The sequence below is a fragment of the Canis lupus genome, assembly GCF_048164855.1.
Source record: "Canis lupus baileyi chromosome 27 unlocalized genomic scaffold, mCanLup2.hap1 SUPER_27_unloc_3, whole genome shotgun sequence".
Taxonomy (NCBI): domain Eukaryota; kingdom Metazoa; phylum Chordata; class Mammalia; order Carnivora; family Canidae; genus Canis; species Canis lupus.
The window spans coordinates 13,296-33,060 of record NW_027326444.1 but is presented as its reverse complement, the minus strand read 5'-3'; the positions used below and the strand labels follow the sequence as shown (position 1 = coordinate 33,060).

Sequence of the window (19,765 nt, the reverse complement as noted above, 5' to 3'; positions counted from 1 at the left end):
AGCCAGCCCGACACCTGGAGGGCTTTGTGATTGATTCCAAGGCTTCCCTGCGGGCCCCTCAGGGGATCCTCCACCAAGTGGTGGTCACTTTATCAGATCATGCCACACCCCAGCCCCTGATCGGAATACTTTATTTCTCACTGCTGTCAGGACACAGATGGTTACCACGGCCGACCCCACCTGTCACCTCGCCCTGCCGCCCAGTCCCCGCGGATCTTCTTCATGGTAGCACCTATCACAGCTACCATCTTAGACTGAACCGTGTGAGATTGATAGCAGGGGACCATCTTCGATCTGCTGTATTGTGCAGCCGGACACACGGATGCTTTGATGCTCGGCTCCCAGCTGCGAGCTCCGCGGGGCAGGGCCGGCTAGGTTCGTGCCCCCTTCTCCCCCACGGCTGCGCCTGTTGAGGGCTCGAGGTGCAGAGTTAGGGAAGGAACGGAGCGGCCGGCCTCCCTTCCAGCTCACTGATGCCTCAAACCAAATACCACCCGGGGCCTTGGGATCCTGCCAAGCCTGGGGAACCTTGGCCAAGGCCACTCCCCCACCCAGTGTGGTCATTGTGCCCATCTCCACCGCAGGAACAGCTGTGCGCCCGGAAATGGGGTATCTGCTCCCAGGATCCCTCTTACCTACTCAACTACACTGCGTTTTCCGGGTGGGGAAACTGAGGCACGAACTGCTCTGGCCTCCTACTGGCCTCAGGCCTCATTTCACTCCTCCACTGGGCTGAGTTCTACCTAGTTGTGAGGCTGGGGAAGAACACCGCCGGAGTCAGGGCGCCCCGAGTGCTATCTCTGTCGGTGAGCAGCTCTGGCCAGTGCCTCCCCCAGGGGAGCAGCCTGGAAGAGAAACGGGTCCGCGGCTCCTTTAAGGGGCCCGACGGGGCGCGCCCCGGCCTTTTGTTTGGGCGGCGGCGGCGCGCGCGTCAGCGTCAACGCTCCGCGCCTGCGCACTGAAGGCGGCCTGGTTGTCGTTGGCGGCGGCGGCTGAGGAGCCCGGCGGTGGCACGAGCACCAGGTCGGCCCGCCCGTCGCCTCCCGGCCTCGGCTCTCCTCGGCTCGGCGCGCCCCGGCTCCTCCTCCGTGCCCCCGACCCTCGCAGCCCGGCCCCGGCCGCCCGCCCCCGCCGCCGCAATGATGATGATGGCGTTGAGCAAGACCTTCGGGCAGAAGCCCGTCAAATTCCAGCTGGAGGACGACGGCGAGTTCTACATGATCGGCTCTGAGGTACCCGCGGCGCGTCCTCGCCCTCCGGCTCCGGCCCGGCGGGAGCCTTGGGGCGGGTCTGCGCGCCGGGAACGCGCGTCTCCATTCATCGCGGCGGGCGCGCGCGCGCGCACGGAGCTGCCCGGGGGCGGGGCCGGGAGGGCGGGGCGGGGCGTGGTCTGTTTGGCCCCGCCCCGTGCCCCGCGGCGGGTGGAGTTTACTTACTCCTCTTCTGGGTGGTGGGGGGCGCTCGCTGCTGCCTGGCCGTAGGGCCCCGGGAGGAGCCCCCGGGTCCGCCCTGAGTTGGGAAGACCCCAGCCCGCCGCCGAGGAACTGGGTGTTTCGGTTAGCCCCTGGGGCTCCGGGGGAGAGATGTCGGGAGCTTCTCACGCATCCCTCCTCCACTGGTCCATCGGGGGTCCTGAAGTCGCAGGCCGGAAACGGGGCTTACTGATGTCTCATCCCTCGTTGTGTTGGTTGCTTTTATTTACCGGTGAGGGAATAGGGAGGAGGATGCTTGCTTTTGCGTGGATAAAGCTGCAGTCCCTGAGCTAGAGAGATCAGCAGGTCAAGAAGCAGTCGACTTTGACTATCTTGAAGTTACGCCGAATTTTGAGGGAGAGATTGTAAATATCTCCCATTCTGAACCAGAAGTGACAGCATTTTGTTGAACCAGCTGGACAGCTGACTTTGGGAAAACGCTGCAATTGTTCCTTCCGTGGGAGTTTGTACTGAAAACTAAGCTTTCTTCCAGATTGCCTCAAACTAGCCCTCTTTGAGTCAAGAGTAATCCCCCAGCTAGTGTGTGTTCCTTTTTTTTTTTTCTTTTCTAGTCGAGGACATGCGGTTCAGATGTGCAGATACCTGGCGGTAGAGTCTTTCCTGTGTAATGAGAGAAGTGCCAATCCTGGAGAGCTACAAGACGCCCAGGGTTGTTTTTCCCTGTAGCAGCGTTCATTATCACATGCCAGCATTTCATTCCGGTTTTTATTTTTCTTTTTAAAGATTTTATTCATTCATGAGAGACCGAGAAAGAGAGGCAGAGACACAGGCAGAGGGAGAAGAATCAGGCGCCATGCAGGGAGCCTGATGTGGGGCTCGATCCCAGGTCTCCAGGATCACACCCCGGGCAGAAGGCAGTGCTAAACCGCTGAGCCACCGGGCTGCCCTCATTCCCGTTTTTAAAATATGGGGTTTTTTTCCTTCACAATTAAACATAGAATAAATGAATGAAGCCTCATGATGGTCATGCTGAGGCTCTTAGGACACCCTGTGACTCCTGGAGTTAGGAGACCAGTGTTGCCAGTCGCATCAGGACTTAAGTGTCCATTTTTTTTTTTTTTTTTTAATTTTATTTATTTATGATAGTCACACACACACACACACACACACACAGAGAGAGAGAGAGAGAGAGAGAGACAGGCAGAGACATAGGCAGAGGGAGAAGCAGGCTCCATGCACCGGGAGCCCGACGTGGGATTCGATCCCGGGTCTCCAGGATCGCGCCCTGGGCCAAAGACAGGCGCCAAACTGCTGCGCCACCCAGGGATCCCTAAGTGTCCATTTTTAAATCAACTTTCATAAAACAAAAAGGGCAGGATTTATAAATTAATTTTTCATACTATTACATAAGTGCTGCTCTTCCGACGTAACTGGGGAAGCGGAGTCCTTGCCTTTCCATGTGCCACAGCTCAGAATGGTCCTCACGGACCAGTAGAAAGAGCCTAAATGCAAGATATGGGGCATTTGAGGAGTTTCCATATGATACTGGGCACATTGTTTAAAGAAGCCTTTTCCTGATCTAATGGACAGGAAAAGCAATCCTGGAAAAGCAATGTTTGGCCTTGACTCTGAGTGGATGCTGCTTTTGAAAAGGAAGCTTCCGTTTGTTAGATGGAAAGTATTGAGAGGGAGCATATGGAGAGATGAGAAGGAGGAGACCCAGTTCCAGCCCTGCTCTGTCTCCAGGTCACTTTTCTCATGTGTGTGAGACATGCTTAGACTCTATGATCTCTAAGATCTTAGGTTCTAGAAGGGTAATTGTGGTCTTCTCTTCCGGCCCTGTTGAGTGAGAATTGTCCTGAGACCCAGTGTGTAGAGACCGAGAGGGGAGAGACACATTTTCTCTCGTGGGCCAGGCTGAACAACTGTCAGACATCTGGAGGTCTGGGAAGGATTCAAGATCAGGAGGCTGACTGTTGATAACCAGTAGCTCCTGTGACAGCATTGGATGGATGGCCACCAGGCCCCTTTCTTTGGGAAAACAGACACCATGTTCAGAGAGATGGGTTGGCCATAGCAGCACACCCAGGGCCACCATGCTACATCTGTGGAGCAGCTTTGGGAAGGGCATCTGCAGTTGCAGCAAGTGTGTGTGTGTCACTGTTCTCGTGCCATCTGCAGGCAGTTGTGTTCACCAAGCCAGAGTCACAGGGCTGAGAGGATCCTAAGAAATCCCCAGGTTCACACCTTCACATCTATTTTATTATTTAAAGATGTATTTGTTTTAAATGTTTTTTTTTAATTTTTATTTATTTATGATAGTCACACACACACACACACAGAGAGGCAGAGACACAGGCAGAGGGAGACGCAGGCTCCATGCACCGGGAGCCCGACGTGGGATTCGATCCCAGGTCTCCAGGATCGCGCCCTGGGCCAAAGGCAGGCGCTAAACCGCTGCGCCACCCAGGAATCCCGATGTATTTGTTTTAGTGGGAGAGAGAGAGCACGAGTGGAGCAGGAGGGGCAGAGGGAGAAGAAGAGAGAATTTCAAGCAGACTTCCTGCTCAGCGTGGAGCCCAATGCAGGGCTCAATCTCACAAGTCTGAGATGATGAACTGAGTCAAAACCAGGAGTCAGATGCCACCCAGGCATCCCAACCTTTATTTTACATTTGGGACACTTGGGTCCAGAGAGGGTGAAGGCTGGTTCATGAGAAAGCCAGGAAGACAAGTCTTGCTTTCCCAAGTTCCAGAGGGGTCTTGGGAAGTATCAATGTGTCCCAGAGCTTTATAAGACCTGCGAGGTAATAGTGGCGGGTATTGTTATCAATTTCTTTCCAAAAACCTAGTAGAAACTATCCATTTGGCCTTGGATGGTAATGATACTCAAGCCAAATAATGCAGAGGGGAGTCTGTGCCTTCTGTATGGAGCCTGATGACTCGCTGCTCAGGCTGTTCAGCAGCCCTGGTTGTCGATCATAAAAATCTTTGACTCATGAAAAAGGGAGAAATACACTTTAGTTTAACAGATACATCATTGCTGCCTAGGTAAACGGGAAAAATAATAGAAATGGTCCTCCGTGAGGCAGAGTCCAGAGTTGCTGCACGTTTGACAGATGAGTAAGGAGACCCTGAAGAGGGCTATGCTTGTATCTCGGCCACAGGTAGAGCCAGGCGTTTGGCTGCAGTTCCCATGGGACTCAGCTGGTCTTTTTTTTTTTTTTTTTTTTTAAGATTTTATTTATTTATTCTTGATAGACATAGAGAGAGAGGCAGAGACACAGGCAGAGGGAGAAGCAGGCTCCACGCAGGGAGCCGGACGCGGGACCCGATCCCGGGACTCCAGGATTGCGCCCTGGGCCAAAGGCAGGCGCCAAACCGCTGAGCCACCCAGGGATCCCCTCATCTGGTCATTTTTGCACTGTCGGTGAAATAATCGAGTTTCTTTATGAAAATTTGGAGACTAGATGTCTTTTCATGAAGGAAATCATACTTCCAGTATCCAGTACAGACAAACTGAAGCAGTTGTTTGGGGCGGTCATGATTTATGTAGCAATCTGGTGATTGCCAGTAAGTGCTTTTTAAACTCTTTGGAAAATTCCTTTGGTGTTCCTGGTTTGAGTTTTGTTACTAAACAAAGCATCAGGGGCCATGGGGGAAATTATCCTGCATCTGACTAAAATTAAAAAGACCTTTTTGGTGTTTATTACATCATAAAAATATCAAAGTCTTGTTCTTAAGATAAAAGAAAGTCAAAGAGGCCTTACATTTCTGCAAAGTGCCCGGGATGCTTAGTCTAAAATCAAAATCAGCGCGAGCTTTCCAGTGAGCTCTGGGGGCCTGCCTGCCTCAGAAGCATCTGGTCAGGCCTCTCGGAACTCGGCCCTGGTGTCAGGGTGCAGCTGTGCCGGGCCCTGCCCGGAGGGGCGGATGGGGGCCGGATGGGGGCCAGCTGTGCGCCGCTGCTGAACCCTCCATGTCAGCAGAACGTGTTTTCGTGGCTGCAGCAAGCCTGGTGCCCGGAGGCCAGCTTGCCCTCGGTCTGTCACTCGATGGGCCCCGCACCAGGACCCTCTCGGCCTGCGTCCAGCCGCGACCCTCATAATGAGCCTTCTCGCTTTACCTCATAGGTGGGAAACTACCTCCGTATGTTCCGAGGTTCTCTGTACAAGAGATACCCCTCGCTCTGGAGGCGACTAGCCACTGTGGAAGAGAGGAAGAAAATAGTTGCATCGTCACATGGTAAAAAAACAAAACCTAACACTAAGGGTGCGTCTTCACGAGGGTTTGTAAACCTGTTTCAAAACCACTCGCTTCTGTCATGAAGATAAAACGTTTTCACTCCAGAGCGTCTTCACCGCAGCCCCGGCCTCAGAGGGCAGGGCCGGTGGGGGCGCGAGGGCGGCGGGGGCGGGAGCGGGTGCTGTGAAGACATGCTGGTCTCAAAACGTTTTAGGAATGCCGTGATGCTGTGCCATCTGCCGTGGGCGTGTCGCCATAGTCACCCTCCATGCAGCCCGAGTGGCGGCTGGTGGCCCCAGCTCCCACTCCCCTCTGGGGCTCTCACCGCTTCGCTTCCCAAGCACATCCATCCGTAGCTCCTCATTCGGGCGGCCGGCGTGGGCGTGCTCGTGCTCCTGTGCATGTGCCTGCTTGGTGCGCCTCCGTGCGCCTGGGGCCCGCGGGAGCCGCCTGGCCGAAAGCTGGGTGTGCCCGGCCGGGGCAGCTCCGTGCGGGGCCGGGAGAGGCCTTCAGACACCGAGCGCTCCGTCGGGAGCGCCTCGCTGCACGTCCCCGTCGGGATGCAGCGCAACGTTTGGCAGGTGGCGGTGGCGCCTTCCTGGAGAACTGCCCGGGCCTGAGTGAAGACCCTGCCTGAGGCTGTGTGTGTGCGTGTGCGTGTGAGTGCGCGTGCATCCGTGCGCGCACATCAGTCTGTCCTGTTTGGCTGTGTCCGTAGGTACTGCTGTGGTCTCGTCCACTGCGGGCAAAGTAGTGGTTCTTTTAATGCAGGAGCCGGAGCTTCTTTTTTTTTTTTATCTGCTGCTATAACATTGCCACTCACTCGCTTGAGAAAGTCTCCTTTTTGTCCTCCCTCTGCCCCCCCCGCCCCCCCCCCCCACCCCAGTGGCGCACCAGTCACTAACGCAGTGAGTTCCTAGCTTTGCTTTCACCTCTGCAAGCCTCAAGCGAAGTCTCAGTGACTCGTCTGCCTTGTGCTTTGGAGACGCCCTCCCCATAACTGATTTGTTTCTCCAGGAGAAGCCAGTCTGGACGCGCAGACAGGTAGCAGCTCTTGACCAAGGTTCCCTAGAAGAGCTGTGGGTCGAGTTGCCTAGAATCTGTCCTGCCTCCCAGACAGCACGCGTTGACTGGCACGGGGCCGGGAATTGACGTTTGGTGTGAAGCAGCTCTTTCTAACTCTCTGGGCTCTTGTTTTAAAAGAAAAGTATCTTTCATCTCTCATTCCATCTCTCCACTTTGCTTCGTGTCGTGGATTGCAGTGGTGTCAGACCTCTTCCCACTGGTGATAATAATCTGGAGCTTCCCTTCCCCCCTTCCACCCCCCCCCACGCCCCCGCCCCAAGAGGACCCATTGGCTGTGTTGCGCTGGAGCTGCTGCTGCCCTGTGTACTTCCTCTGTGCCGTGGCACAAATTAGTGCGAGTAAATCCTATGGGGGCATTTACTCAGTAGGACCATTAAAGCACTCAGTCCAGACTGCCCTTTTGGAAGAGGCCAGCATTTAGCAGTAGTAAGGTTGACACCTGCTTTTCCCTCCTCGTGCATGTGAGGACCTCAATGTGCTGCATCTACTGGCTGCTGCTCCTCGCTGCCCCGCCAGCAGGGTGACTGCAGTGGGGTCTCTGGTTACAGATCATGGATACACAACCCTGGCCACCAGCGTGACGCTGTTAAAAGCTTCGGAGGTGGAAGAGATTCTGGACGGCAATGACGAGAAGTACAAGGCGGTGTCCATCAGCACAGAGCCCCCCACCTACCTCAGGTGATGCACCCCTGGCTAGGGTATTCTCTCGGGATGACACCCACAGATATTTTTCTCATATTCTAGAACTGATTGCAGTTAAACTGAACTGAAGTACTTTTTTTTTTTTAAGTACTTTTAAAGATTTATTTATTTGAGAGAAAGTGCATATGTGCATGTGACTGCGCGCACACACACACACCTATGGCTTAGGCGGGCAGAGGGAAAGAGGAGAGAGTCTTTTTTAAGCAGACTCCCTGCTGAGCGTGGAGCCGATGCTGGGTTCAATCTCACAACTGACTGTCAGGACTTGAGCTGAAACCAAGAGTCAGAAGCTCAACTGACCGCACCACCCAAGTACTCCTGAACCAAAATGCTTTTAAACACTTCACCCACTGTGCTTACAAATCGTCTTAGCCAGGTTTCCAAGTATCTTTTGTATCTTTGGCATTTCTAAGAAACATAAGCCAAGTCTTGGATTCTGGAAAGTCATTAGGAATGCTTTGAAAGTGGGACTGATCTGTTGGAAAAATGAGTGGCCCGGATAAATTCGCAAAAGAAATGAGTAGTAGGTTTTAAGATTTATTTTGTTTTTTAGAGAGACAGAGTGCATGAGTGTGCAAGCAGAGGCAGAGGGGTTGAGGGCGAGGAAGAGAGAGAATCTCAAGCAGGGAGTGTGAGGACTTGACCCCATGACCCTGAGATCTTGACCCAAGCCAAAACCAAGAGTTGGATGCTCAAAACACCCAGGTGCCCATAGAACAATAGGTTTTAACGTATAAGCTTAGAATCTTTGAAAGAGTATTTACAGTATTACTTAGGTAAGTAGTTGGAAGGTGGTTACATAATAGAGTCTGTTCATTCATGTTTATTTTTTAATTTTTTGTCTGTTTTTTTTTTTTATCTTTCATTTTCATAGGTAGTTTTATTTCGTTTTTATTCATTCAGATTTATAAGAGAAACCTGGATACCCCAGTAGCTAAATAGGTAAAGAGTGGGCCACCCTGGAAGCACAAGGAATAAACAAATAGAGGAAATGACGTTTGTCCTGTGTAAATGTTTTGAATTCAAAGTAAAATAAATAAATGACTAGCAACATAAAGAATCGAGGAAGGTACAATAGCGCTGGCACACTCAGGCACCGTGTAGAGGCTTTGTCTAAGGCCATGGTGACGACACCAAACCTGTTTTCATTCTCTGGCCCATTTTTGTTCTCTGGCCCATTAATTTCATCCCTGGGAATGGGTCCCAGACAAATAATTTAAAAGAACAGCACCACCAACAGAAACCATTATATGCACCGAGAGGCACCTGGTAGCGTTGTAGTAACGGACAATATGGAGCCACTTGAGCATCCAGCCTTAGGGAGAGGCTGAGAGAGAATGTGCAGCCAGCTGAGTAGACCAGGGTATTACAGACTAGGATATGGGTCAGGACAGACTGTGTATGCCCTAGAATCAGATAGACTGGGATATAGGTTAACTGTTTAGGTCATAGTTAAGTAGACTCTGTGGCAACCTGAAACATGGTTCCCATGAGTGACACATGCAGGATACCTATGTTAGCCTCTCCACCCTCAAGGACACATGCATTTAGAAGCACACAACCCCCAGGAGCACCGAGGAGGGGGGAAGGAGCGGTTATTGTTTTGAGTGATGTGGTTATGGAAAAATCATTTCTTTCCAGATTTTCTTTCAACTTTACTATTGCGTTATTTTTATAATCCTCCCCCCACCCCCACCTAAAGGTGACACACATCCCACTTGGCCAGTGTTGCAGATGTGTGCTCTGCAGATTCCTTTTCCCCTGAGGGATGTGGTAAGAACATAAGGATGGCTAGACTTCCCTAGGGAAGTGGCAGAAGGAAATTATGTACATATGGCTGGGGCTTTCAAGTCAGCACATGTCAGCCAGGAGCCTCTTATGGGGCAGTAAACACTTCTTGATGATCATGTCATATGAGGAACAGCTGAGGGAATAGAGGACTCTAGATAGCCCAGAGGTCAAAACTGCTGGGAAGGGGGATGTCTGGGTGGCTCAGTCGCTTAGGCAGCAGACTCCTGATCTCAGCTCAGATCTTGATCTCCAGGTCGTGAGTTCAAGCCCTACCTTGAACTCCACGGAGCTGAGCGTAGCCTATTAAAAAAAAAAAAAAAAAAAAAAAAAACAACTGCAGGGAGGGATGGGAGTAGAGGTTTGAGAGAAGCTGCCTTCATCGGGCGCTGTGCTCAGGAAGTGCCTTCCCACTGCCCAGTCAGCTCCACGGGAGGCCTGGCACTTCTCCTCATCGCTGGAGAGGTTGGGCAGAGGCTGGATGTCCCTTTTTGGGCAGACCTACTTGTAGCAGAAGAAAGGTTGAATTACATGACCCAGATTTCTCGGCCTCGGTGTATGGCTTACTCGCTGTGTCTGTGACATCACTTGTGAGCTCCTGGAGATAGCTACTTGACGGAAGGGCTTGGCAGAGCAGCCCGGGCCTGGGAATGAACGAGATTGCTAACTGAGATAAGGACTTTTCAGGCAAGGGAGAGCCAGAGTGCCAGCTCAAGGAGGAAAGAGGTGATGGTCTCGGCCTGCGATTCCCAAATACATGTGCAGCTGCATCAGCGTTGCCCAGGGGAATTGTCAAGAACCTGCATTCCTGGGTCCTCCTCAGAGATGGAAGTACCTAGATGTGAGTGGGGCTCAGAGACTTCCTGCCAGAAACTTTGTACTCTTAAGTGAGTCTGTGTAGCCAGGATTTGAAACCACTGGCCCAGATGGACTTGTCTTGCTGTTTCAGCTCTAAGCCCTGCCCAAATTAGTTCCACGTTCCTCCTTTTCCCAGGCCTCTGGTATATATGGTAAGGCTGGTCATTAGACCAGAGTAAGATAGGATGGGAGAGACTTGGTAGGGTCCCAGCCGAGTTTGGTACTGTACATCTCTCCCTGCCCACACCCTTAGTTAAGGAGTGTTCTGGAACTGCAGCATTGGAGGTGCAAGTGGCCCCAGCTTTAGAAGAGTCAAAGGGCCTGGGGCCTGGCAGGTCATGGCCACTGCTCCTGCCCACCACCCCCTGGAAAGGGCTGCCAGCCATGTCTCCCCACCCCTCCTCTGAGGACACTGAGGGGAGGGAAATTGAGCAGTTGCTGGTATGTTCTCTCAACGGCAGCACTCAGTTATTGAAGGTGCGGGTGTTGGGGATATAAAAGTGAATGACACACAGTGGTTGCCCTCACGTTGCTCAGACTTAACTAGGGTAGGCGGCCCTGAAGATGATAAAGTAATGCACAGAGCGTCGTGGGAACCTGAACATTTGTCTTTCAAACCCGGCCCTGGATCCTTGGTTTAAAATAGCCTTTTGGTGTTTTCCTAGTAGTGAAAGCAACCTCTCATTTGCAGAGAAGAGTGAACCCTTTATGGTATGTGAGTTAATTGAATTACTCTGAGCCTCACTTTCCAGAAAGTTTTTACTGATACAGTTTCTCATCAGCCGTACTGCTCTGGAAACCTGGAAGCCAGAAGTATTGCCTTGTCCATCTCAAGCTGGCCTGTGTATCTAAAAGAGTGATCTGATCTTTCTCTGCCTTCTTCAAATCCCCCAGCCACCGGCCGAGTGCAGTCAGTTCTTGAGGAACATGCCAGCCGCCACAGTGGGAACCCTCTCCATGTCCTGCCTCTCCAGCCCCAGCCCTGCCTCCTCACTCTTGCCACCTGTGCACTTCCTGAAATGCCCTTCCCATTCCAGCTCTTCCCCTACTCCCGCCCCCAGTGAGCCCCAACCCAGGACTTAAGGTTCCACTCCAGGGTTTGCTCCCCTGGGAAGTCTCCTCACTCGCATTCCTCACAGAAAGGGTAGGGCTTCCATGGAGTCATGCCTAGCACATTCCGTGTTATACTGGGACTCATGCACTCCTGTGACTGCGGCCTCTCTGCACCCTTCCTGTAAGCCAGGTGCCTCTGAATGGATGCCATGGGAGCCTGAGGAGTACACGTGCAGAATCTGGGGTGCTGGGGGGTCACCACGGACCACTGGAGCCTGCCAGGGGTGCAGTGGGTTTCCACAGACCGTGACTTGGAATCTGATGGCCAGTATTGGGCTCCAAGACTGAGCAGGGACATTTCTCGCATCTCCCCAGGGAACAGAAAGCCAAGAGGAACAGCCAGTGGGTGCCCACCCTGCCCAATAGCTCCCACCATCTGGATGCTGTGCCCTGCTCCACGACCATCAACAGGAACCGCATGGGCCGGGACAAGAAGAGAACCTTCCCTCTGTGGTGAGCGTGCCTCACTCTCTGCTGATGCCGCCTTAATTTTACCCTCTTCCCTGCCTTGACTTTATGTTCCCCCAAACACTATGCTGCCTTCTCGAGACTGTTCCCTGTCGGCTTTGGGGACAGCCAGTCTCTGGCTTTTGCTCTGGCTTGCTCCAGCTTGCTCTGCCTTGCTCTGCCTGCTTCAGCCTCGCTGCTCTTGCCTGTTTCCCCAACGCCTCCAGGTTCTCACAGTTCTGGGGACAGGAGTTCAGTGCAGCAAAATCAAGGTGTCAGCCGGACCCTGCTCCCTCTGGAGGCTGGGGGGGAAGGCTCTTCCTGCCTCTTCTGGCCTCTGGTGGCTGCCAGCATTCCCTGGCTTGTGGCTGCATCACCAGTTTGTGCCTCAGTGGGTCACAGGGCCGCTTCCTCTATGTGTAATATTGCCCGGTCTTCTCCCAAAAGGACGCTTATGATGTGATTTAGGGCTACTTGCATAACCTTCTCCTCTTAAGATCCTTAATTATATTTGCAGAGTCCCCCCCACCACCGCTACCACCATATAATGGTCACAGGTTCCAGGGATTAGGACTAAATTTCTTTTGGGGGGCATTTTCAAGTTCACCCCCACTTTTATCTCTGCAGCCTGCCCTCACCTCTACACACTATCCTCAGGTATCTGTCACACACTGCTTGCCAACTTTTTGAGTCTAGGACACAGTCCTCCCTCCTTCCTGCCCTCAGGCCAAAACCCCAGAACTCTTCTCCTGCACACTCCTGCCTTCTTAGCCTTCCAAGTGTCCGGAATTGGACCGCCTTTGGCCAGCTCCCCCTCAGATGTGGGCTCCCTCGCCCAGGCCTGGAGTCCTCATAGTGGCCGCCCCCGTCTGGTTTCCTCTCTTACCGCCCTCACCCTGCGTCAGGCACATGAGCCTCCTCACTGCCTTCAGAGCCACCCAGAAGCTTCTGTAGTTCCCTCGGCCGAGAGCTCATTCCTTGCCAACACCTGCACCGCTGACCCCTTCTCCCTCTTCCTTCCCTTTCTCCCTTTCCTTCCCATCAGTGTTTGAATGTCACCTCTCAGAGCTGCCTACCCCTCTTTAGAATGGCCACTCCTGTCTCTGTCTCCTGTCGCTTTCCCTGTCATGTTTCCCAGAGCACTGCTGTCTGGCATACAGTGTGTTTTCCTCATGTTTGTCATCTCTGCCACCCCACCCCCCACTCCCACCCCCACCCCCGCCGAGCAATTCTCAGCCCTCCGTATTCCGCAGACACCCTTAGGTTCCCAGTGCCCTCCTGCATACCCCTGCCCCCCTCACCACCCCAGCCTCTTTCCTCTGTGTCTTCCTGAAATACAGATATGACTGCATAACTGCCTTGCTCTGGGTTCTCCTGGAGCTCCCTCGGGGTAGAGGCTGGATTCCATAGCCTGAGATGGAGAAGCATGGGTACTTGGACACGTGTAGCTTCTCTGTGTCCCCGACAGTGCTCCTTCCCTCCTCCCAACCTGCATCCCACCCTCAGTGCTCTGGCTCTTGCTCCCCAACAGCTCCTCACCACTCCTGCCCCTTGGATTTGGTTAAGTATTTCCTCTTCTGAAAATACTCTTCCAAAAAAGAAAAAAAAGAAAAGAAAATACCCTTCCTTACCTACAGTTTTCTGTGAAAGTTCTACCTGCTTTGGGGCCTAAATCTCGCTTCCTCTGGGGTACGTCTAGGTCATACCCCACTGCCCAAGGCCGTAGCTCCCTCTCCTTCCCTGAGTGTCCTTGAAGCCTGGAACTCTGCTCCTGTGGCTGCAGGACCCCTGCTTGCCTGGTCTCCCCGCTGGCTCAGCCCTTAGTTAACAAGTCACCATAAGAAGTGGGTTTCTCCCTCTGGCCGAGTTAGCAGTGACAGTAGTGCAAAGAGGGAGGGAGGCCCTGAGCGTGGAGACCCATGGCACCCCTTGCTGACTTTGCTGCCACTTCACTTCCAGCTTTGATGACCACGACCCAGCTGTGATCCATGAAAATGCATCCCAGCCTGAGGTGCTGGTCCCCATCCGGCTGGACATGGAGATCGATGGCCAGAAGCTGCGAGATGCCTTTACATGGAACATGAATGGTATGTGGGAGATTGGGGTCTGCGCAGCCCAGGCCCAGCTGAAGTGTGAACAGTCCTTTTTCTTGCCTCCTGCCTGTTGGGATCCTGGACTCTGAACACGACATTCAGAGCTTTGTGGCATAGATTGTTAGGGTGTGGACTCTGGGTTCAGATCCTGCTTCTGCCCCCATTTCCTGTGGGTTGGGCATGTGAGCCTCAGATTCCTTCCTCTCCTAGCGAGCTTGGGCAGGTCAGGGGCCAGTCAGGATGCAGCCTCTCTATCCAATGAGCTCACGATGACTTTGCTGCTACTCAGATCAGATCAACGCATGGCCCTCTACCCACCTCGCATTAGCTCTGTCCAACCCTCTAATCTGTCATGATGCCGTGTGTGCACGTGTCATACCTCTCTCATCCCAGTGAGGTCTACCCTCCCTTTGTCTGTTCTTCCTTTTCCCATTCTCACTCTGTAAGTCCTGGGTCAGATGCCTGCTCTTCCTGGTTCCCAGACCCTGAGCATGACTTCATGCTCAAGAGAGCATACTCTTCATGAGCAAGAGAAAGCGTAGGAGACATTTTCTTTTTTTATTTTTTTTCTAAAGATTTTGTCTATTCGTGAGAGACACAGAGAGAGAGGGGAAGAGACACAGGCAGAGGGAGAAGCAGGCTCCGTGCAGGGAGCCCAATGTGGGACTCAATCCCGGGTCTCTAGGATCACACACTGGGCTGAAGGTGGCACTAAACCGCTGGGCCACCTGGGCTGCCCAGGAGACATTTTTCAGAGTGTTTTGTCCTTATCCCATTCAGGAAGGAGGATTGCATATGTGTTTATTTTTTCTTTATTGTTTTCCTGAATCAGACTTTTTAAAACAGATTATTTATATTCAGACCAAAACCAAAGAACAGCAATGAAAAAAGCCCCAGTGAGTATAATTTTTAAATGAAGTTGAGAATCTCCAGAATCTCAGCGTTCCTAATAATAGTTTCCCTGCCAGTCATTTGGCACGTGCAAAGATATTTAACAGAGTTGTAATTATAGTGCAAGTATAATTTTATTTTTCTTCACTTATAAGTATCCTCCTGGTTTCTTTGGTCTTCATAATTGGCACACAATTTTCTGTTGAGTTGTAGTGCCTTCTTTTGCTAAAACTCCTTCTGCTATTAGACATTCCCATGGCAGAGAATATAATCGTTTACAACTTTTTTCTCCCAGAGGGGATTTCCTCAAGGAGGAACGTGTGTAGTTGTTGATATGTGGTTGCCTTGAGCTTTCTAGAGGGATTAGGCTGTTTCCTTTGGTCATCTCCTGGCACTTGATATGCCAGGTATGAGTCCAAGGGCCTCTGCCTGGCTCTGGGAACAAGGCCTGAGAGCTGGGTGCATGTCCTCCAGGGCCCACAGATTAGCTGGCGAGAGAAGATGTTGCCAAGGGGAGACGTGGTGAGGGGTTCTGGGATATTGTAATGAGTGTAGACAGAGCAGGTGTGGTGCATTGGTGATACTCCAACATGAGGACAGGACAGCTGATGAGTGCCAGACCATGGCCAATGCTACACATCCCCTGTTAACACCGTTCCCTTCTTATCTCAGCTGGCCTATGTTTTAGTTGCTAATTCATCTCTCTCCCCATTTCAACCCCTTGAGGTCAACGAGCTTGTTTTTTATTGCTGCTTTTCTTTTTTTTTTTTTTTATTGCTGCTTTTCTTACAACATTTAGCATAGAACCTGGCCATAGGCCATGGCATAGGAACTTAGCCATTCAAATTGACCCTGTCGTGTATTATCATGTTATTTTTCTTTCAATAACATATAGAAGGCTCAGACTATTTATTTATACTCCCACCCTATTCCAGAAGGGATAAGGCATCTTATACGAGAACATTTGGTGCAAAAGAATAAAGCAAATGCAAAAGATGTCGTTAGGAAAAATTGGACGAAATGGAAAATGAAAGGAGAAGAACAAAATGAAGCCCGTTCTCTGGTTCATACACACAGTTCAGTAGGTGTACGTTGCGAGGGGAGGCCATAACGCTCAGCCCTTTAGAACCAGGCAGAGACAGACAGGATGATCGTTCTACAGTTACCAGTGTGGTCAAGGTGAACAGCTGCTTGTGGCTCAGAAGGGACAGAATCACACATAGTACTTGAATCCAAAAGAACCTATAACCCCTCCCCTCCGCCCGGACCTCAGGAAGAGGACACTGTATAATGCATTGGAGATGTGGATCTGTCCAGGAAGACCCAGGAATTCTCCCATGAGTTTCCAGGTTATTCCTCAAAGGAGTCCTCTTGTAACACACCATATCCCCCATTAAGTGTAATTTGGTACAAACTTTTTGGTGTATTTGGTACAAAATAATTTTGTTCTGTGAACTCTTCCTCAGCCTAGTGGTATTTATATTTAGCATGTCTAAGAGCTATAGTTCTTAACTGGCGATTAGTAAGCCATGCATGGTAGTTAAAATCGCATGTTCAAAACCACTGTTTTTTTTTTGTGTGTGTGTGTGTGTGGTCATACGTAATTTACTTTGAAATTTCAAGTAACCTTAAAGGTAAGTGTGAGACTCTATCACAAAGGAACTGAAAAATGTTGAGCAGCATGAATGAACTACATGTCCTTCAGAACCGGGACATTCTTCATAACCAGGATTTGTCTCCCAACAGGCTTTTGGTAGGTATCTGTTAACAATGTGTTCAAGGTTATCTTTTCTTAGGACATGCAAGAGAGCTTACGTGAGTTGCTGGTGAAATATGCCATCATCTGTCTCAATAGCCAGCCTCCTTGGGATATGTTAAAATCTTCCAAAAAGGATGAGCTGCTGAACAAGAACACGTAGTTGGCCCCACCAAGGGATCAGGGAATCCCAAGGCAGGGCCACAAGCTGCCTCAGGAAAAGGTGTGGTATTTGCTCCTGCACACAGGCCAGGGGTGATTGGGACCCTGTAAGGCATGGCTACCAGAAGCAGTTTCTAGAGATTTGTTTTTGTTTTTTAGACATTTTATTTTATTTTATTTTTTTAAGATTTTATTTATTTATTCATGAGAGACACACAAAGAGAGGCAGAGACATAGGCAGAGGGAGAAACAGGCTCCCCGCAGGCAGATACTCAACTGCTGCGCCACCCAGGTGTCCCGGTTTCTAGAGATTTGTGTCTACATGTTCACTTTGGATACTTAACCTCAAATGATAAATTCAAGAAGCTAAGTGGATCCCAGCAATATAAACCCAAAGAAATCCATGCTGAGACTCATCATATTTAAACTTCTGAAAACTAAACACAAAGAAAAGATCTTGAGAGCTGAGGAAAATAACAGCTGACTTAGAGGGGAAAACCTGGAATGACAAAAGATTTCTCATCCGAAACTATGGAGGCTAGAGGAAATGGCACATGGTGTTTCAAGCACTGAAAGAAAAGGACTACCAGTCTTGAATTGGACACCCAGTAAAGATATCCTTCAGTAATGAAGGGGAGGGACGCCTGGGTGGCTCAGCAGTTGAGCGTCTTTCTTTGGTTCAGGTCATGGTCCCGGGGTCCTGGGATCGAGTCCCACATCAGGCTCCCTGCTTGGAGCCTGCTTCTCCCTCTGTCTGTGTCTCTGATTCTCTCTGTGTGTCTCTCATGAATAAATAAATGAAATCTTAAAAAAACAAAAAAAAAAGGAATGAAGGGGAAATCCTCAGATGGAGGAATACTATCACCTATAGACCTAACTTAAAAGAAGGGAGATGATAGGGCACCTGGGTGGCTCAGTCCGTTAAGCCTCTGTCTTTGGCTCAGATCATGATCCCAGGGTCCTGGGATTGAGCCCCATATCCCCATCCAGTCTCATCTCCCTCTGCCCCTCTCCTGCTTGTGTTCTTGCTTACTTGTTCACTCTCTCTCAAATAAAAAGTCTTTAAAAAAAAGAAGGAGGGAGATGATAAAAGAAAAAAGGAACATCAGGAAGGAAGAAAATATAACTGAAGATATGGGTAAATAAAATAAGCTTGCATTATCCTCTTGAGTTTTCTAAATTATGTTCGACAGTTGAGGCAAACATGATAATGCTGTCCAATGTGGTTCTAAATGTATGTAGAGGAAATATCTTAAGACACTTGTATTATTAAAAAAAAAAAGATACTTGTATTATAAATGAGGGAGTGTAAAGAAACATGATGAGGTAAAATTTCTATACTTCACTTGAGTTAGTAAAAATGAAACTGGTAGACTGATTAAATTATGTATATATGATGTTACGTGTAGAAGGGCTTAAAATTTCTATGCGAAAAGATATACTCAAAATGGAATCCTAAAAAATGTTTAACCCACAGGAAGGTAAGAAAAGAAAACAAAAAAAACGTAGCAGATGTAAGCCTTAATATGTCAGTAATTACCCGTTTAAAAAAACAGAGATTCACAGAGTACATTTTTTAATGCTTTATTTATTTTTTTTAAGATTTCATTTATTTATTCATGAGAGATACAGAGAGAGAGGCAGAGACATAGGCAGAGGGAAAGCAGGCTCCCCACAGGGAACCTGATGGGGGACTCGATCTCAGAACTCCGGGATCACACCCTGAGCCGAAGGCAGACGCTCAACCACTGAGCCACCCAGGCGTCCCTAACACTTTATTTTTAAAAGTAACCTCTACACCCAACATGGGGCTTCAACTCATGACCTGGAGATTAAGAAATGCATGCTCCACCACCTGAGCCAGCCAGATACCCCTGGCAGAGTGCATGATCCAATGATACATTATCTACAAGAAACTTACTTCAAATATAATGATATAGGTGGGTTGGACATAAAGTCATAGAAAAAGATAAATCATGCAGGCATTAATCAGAGGAAAGCAGCATTAGGGCAGCCCCGGTGGCTTGGCGGTTTAGCGCTGCCTTCAGCCTAGGGCGTGATCCTGGAGACACGGGATCGAGTCCCGTGTCGGGCTCCCTGCATGGAGCCTGCTTCTCCCTCTGCCTGTGTCTCTGCCTCTCTCTGTGTGTGTGTCTTTCATGAATAAATAAATAAAATCTTAAAAAAAAAAAAAAAAAGAAATGGTAGCATTAGTATCAGATAAAGCTGATTTAAGAGCAAAGCAAATTACCACAGGTAGAGAGTTAAATACAGTAGTTCCCCCTTCTCCACAAGGAATATATTCCAAGACCCCCAGTGAATGCATGAAACTGCAGATAGTGCCAAATTCTATATATACTATGTTTTTTCTTATACATGCCTACTTATGGTAAAGTTTAGTTTATGAACTAGGTACAATAAGAGGTTAACAATAATAGGACAATTATAACAATACTGTAATAAAAGTTGTATGAACGTGGTCTCAAAATATCTTAGTGTATCATATTCACGCTTTTTCTTGTGAGATGATAAAATGCCTACTTCATGAGATCAAGTGAAGTGAATGTCATAGGCACTGTGATGTAGGATTAGCCTACTGTTAATCTTCTGATGATACATCAGAAGGAAGATCATTTGCTTCCAGATCAAAGTTGGCTACAGGTAACAGACTGGAGAAAGCAAAGCCACAGATAAGCCACAGATTACAGGTACTACAATGATAAAAAGGTCAGTCTACCAAAAAGACCTAGCAATCCTAAATATGTATCCACCAAACAACAGAGCTGGAAAACATGTGAAGCAAAAACTGATAGAGCTGAAAGGAGAAACAGACAAATTCACAGTTATATTGGAGTCTTTGACATCTCTCTGTCTCAACTGATAGAACAACTAGACAGAAAATGAACAAGGTGAAAGAAACCCATCAACACCATAAGCCAACAGAATCTAATCGTCATGTATAGAACACTGTCTATTACAACAAAATACATATTCTCTTTAACTTCATAAGGGACATACAGCCCATAAACCATGTCATGGGTTATAAAACAAACTAAAAAGAAATTTAAACAAGTTTAAAAGAATTGAAATTGTACATTATGTGTTCTTCAACCAGAATGGACTCAAATACTTATAAACTAAACAACACGTTTCTAATTAATTCCTGGTTCAAAAAAGGAAATCTAAAGGGAA

General features: G+C 49.6%; 1 protein-coding gene across 2 annotated transcripts in view; it reads left to right on the top strand.

Moving 5' to 3' along the window:
• The first annotated feature begins 962 nt into the window (after positions 1–962).
• SMARCB1 (SWI/SNF related BAF chromatin remodeling complex subunit B1) overlaps positions 963–19,765 on the top strand; it is a 32,009-nt gene continuing 13,206 nt past the window's right edge. Inside the window, exons 1-5 of one of the 2 annotated variants that reach the window (XM_072819143.1) lie at positions 963–1,232; positions 5,566–5,677; positions 7,312–7,441; positions 11,540–11,677; positions 13,631–13,758. In XM_072819143.1, the coding sequence (XP_072675244.1) occupies positions 1,140–1,232; positions 5,566–5,677; positions 7,312–7,441; positions 11,540–11,677; positions 13,631–13,758 (601 nt within the window). In that variant the 5' untranslated portion in view covers positions 963–1,139. Of the gene's footprint in view, positions 1,233–5,565; positions 5,705–7,311; positions 7,442–11,539; positions 11,678–13,630; positions 13,759–19,765 lie in introns of both variants that reach the window. The other variant, XM_072819144.1, reaches the window with a different exon arrangement.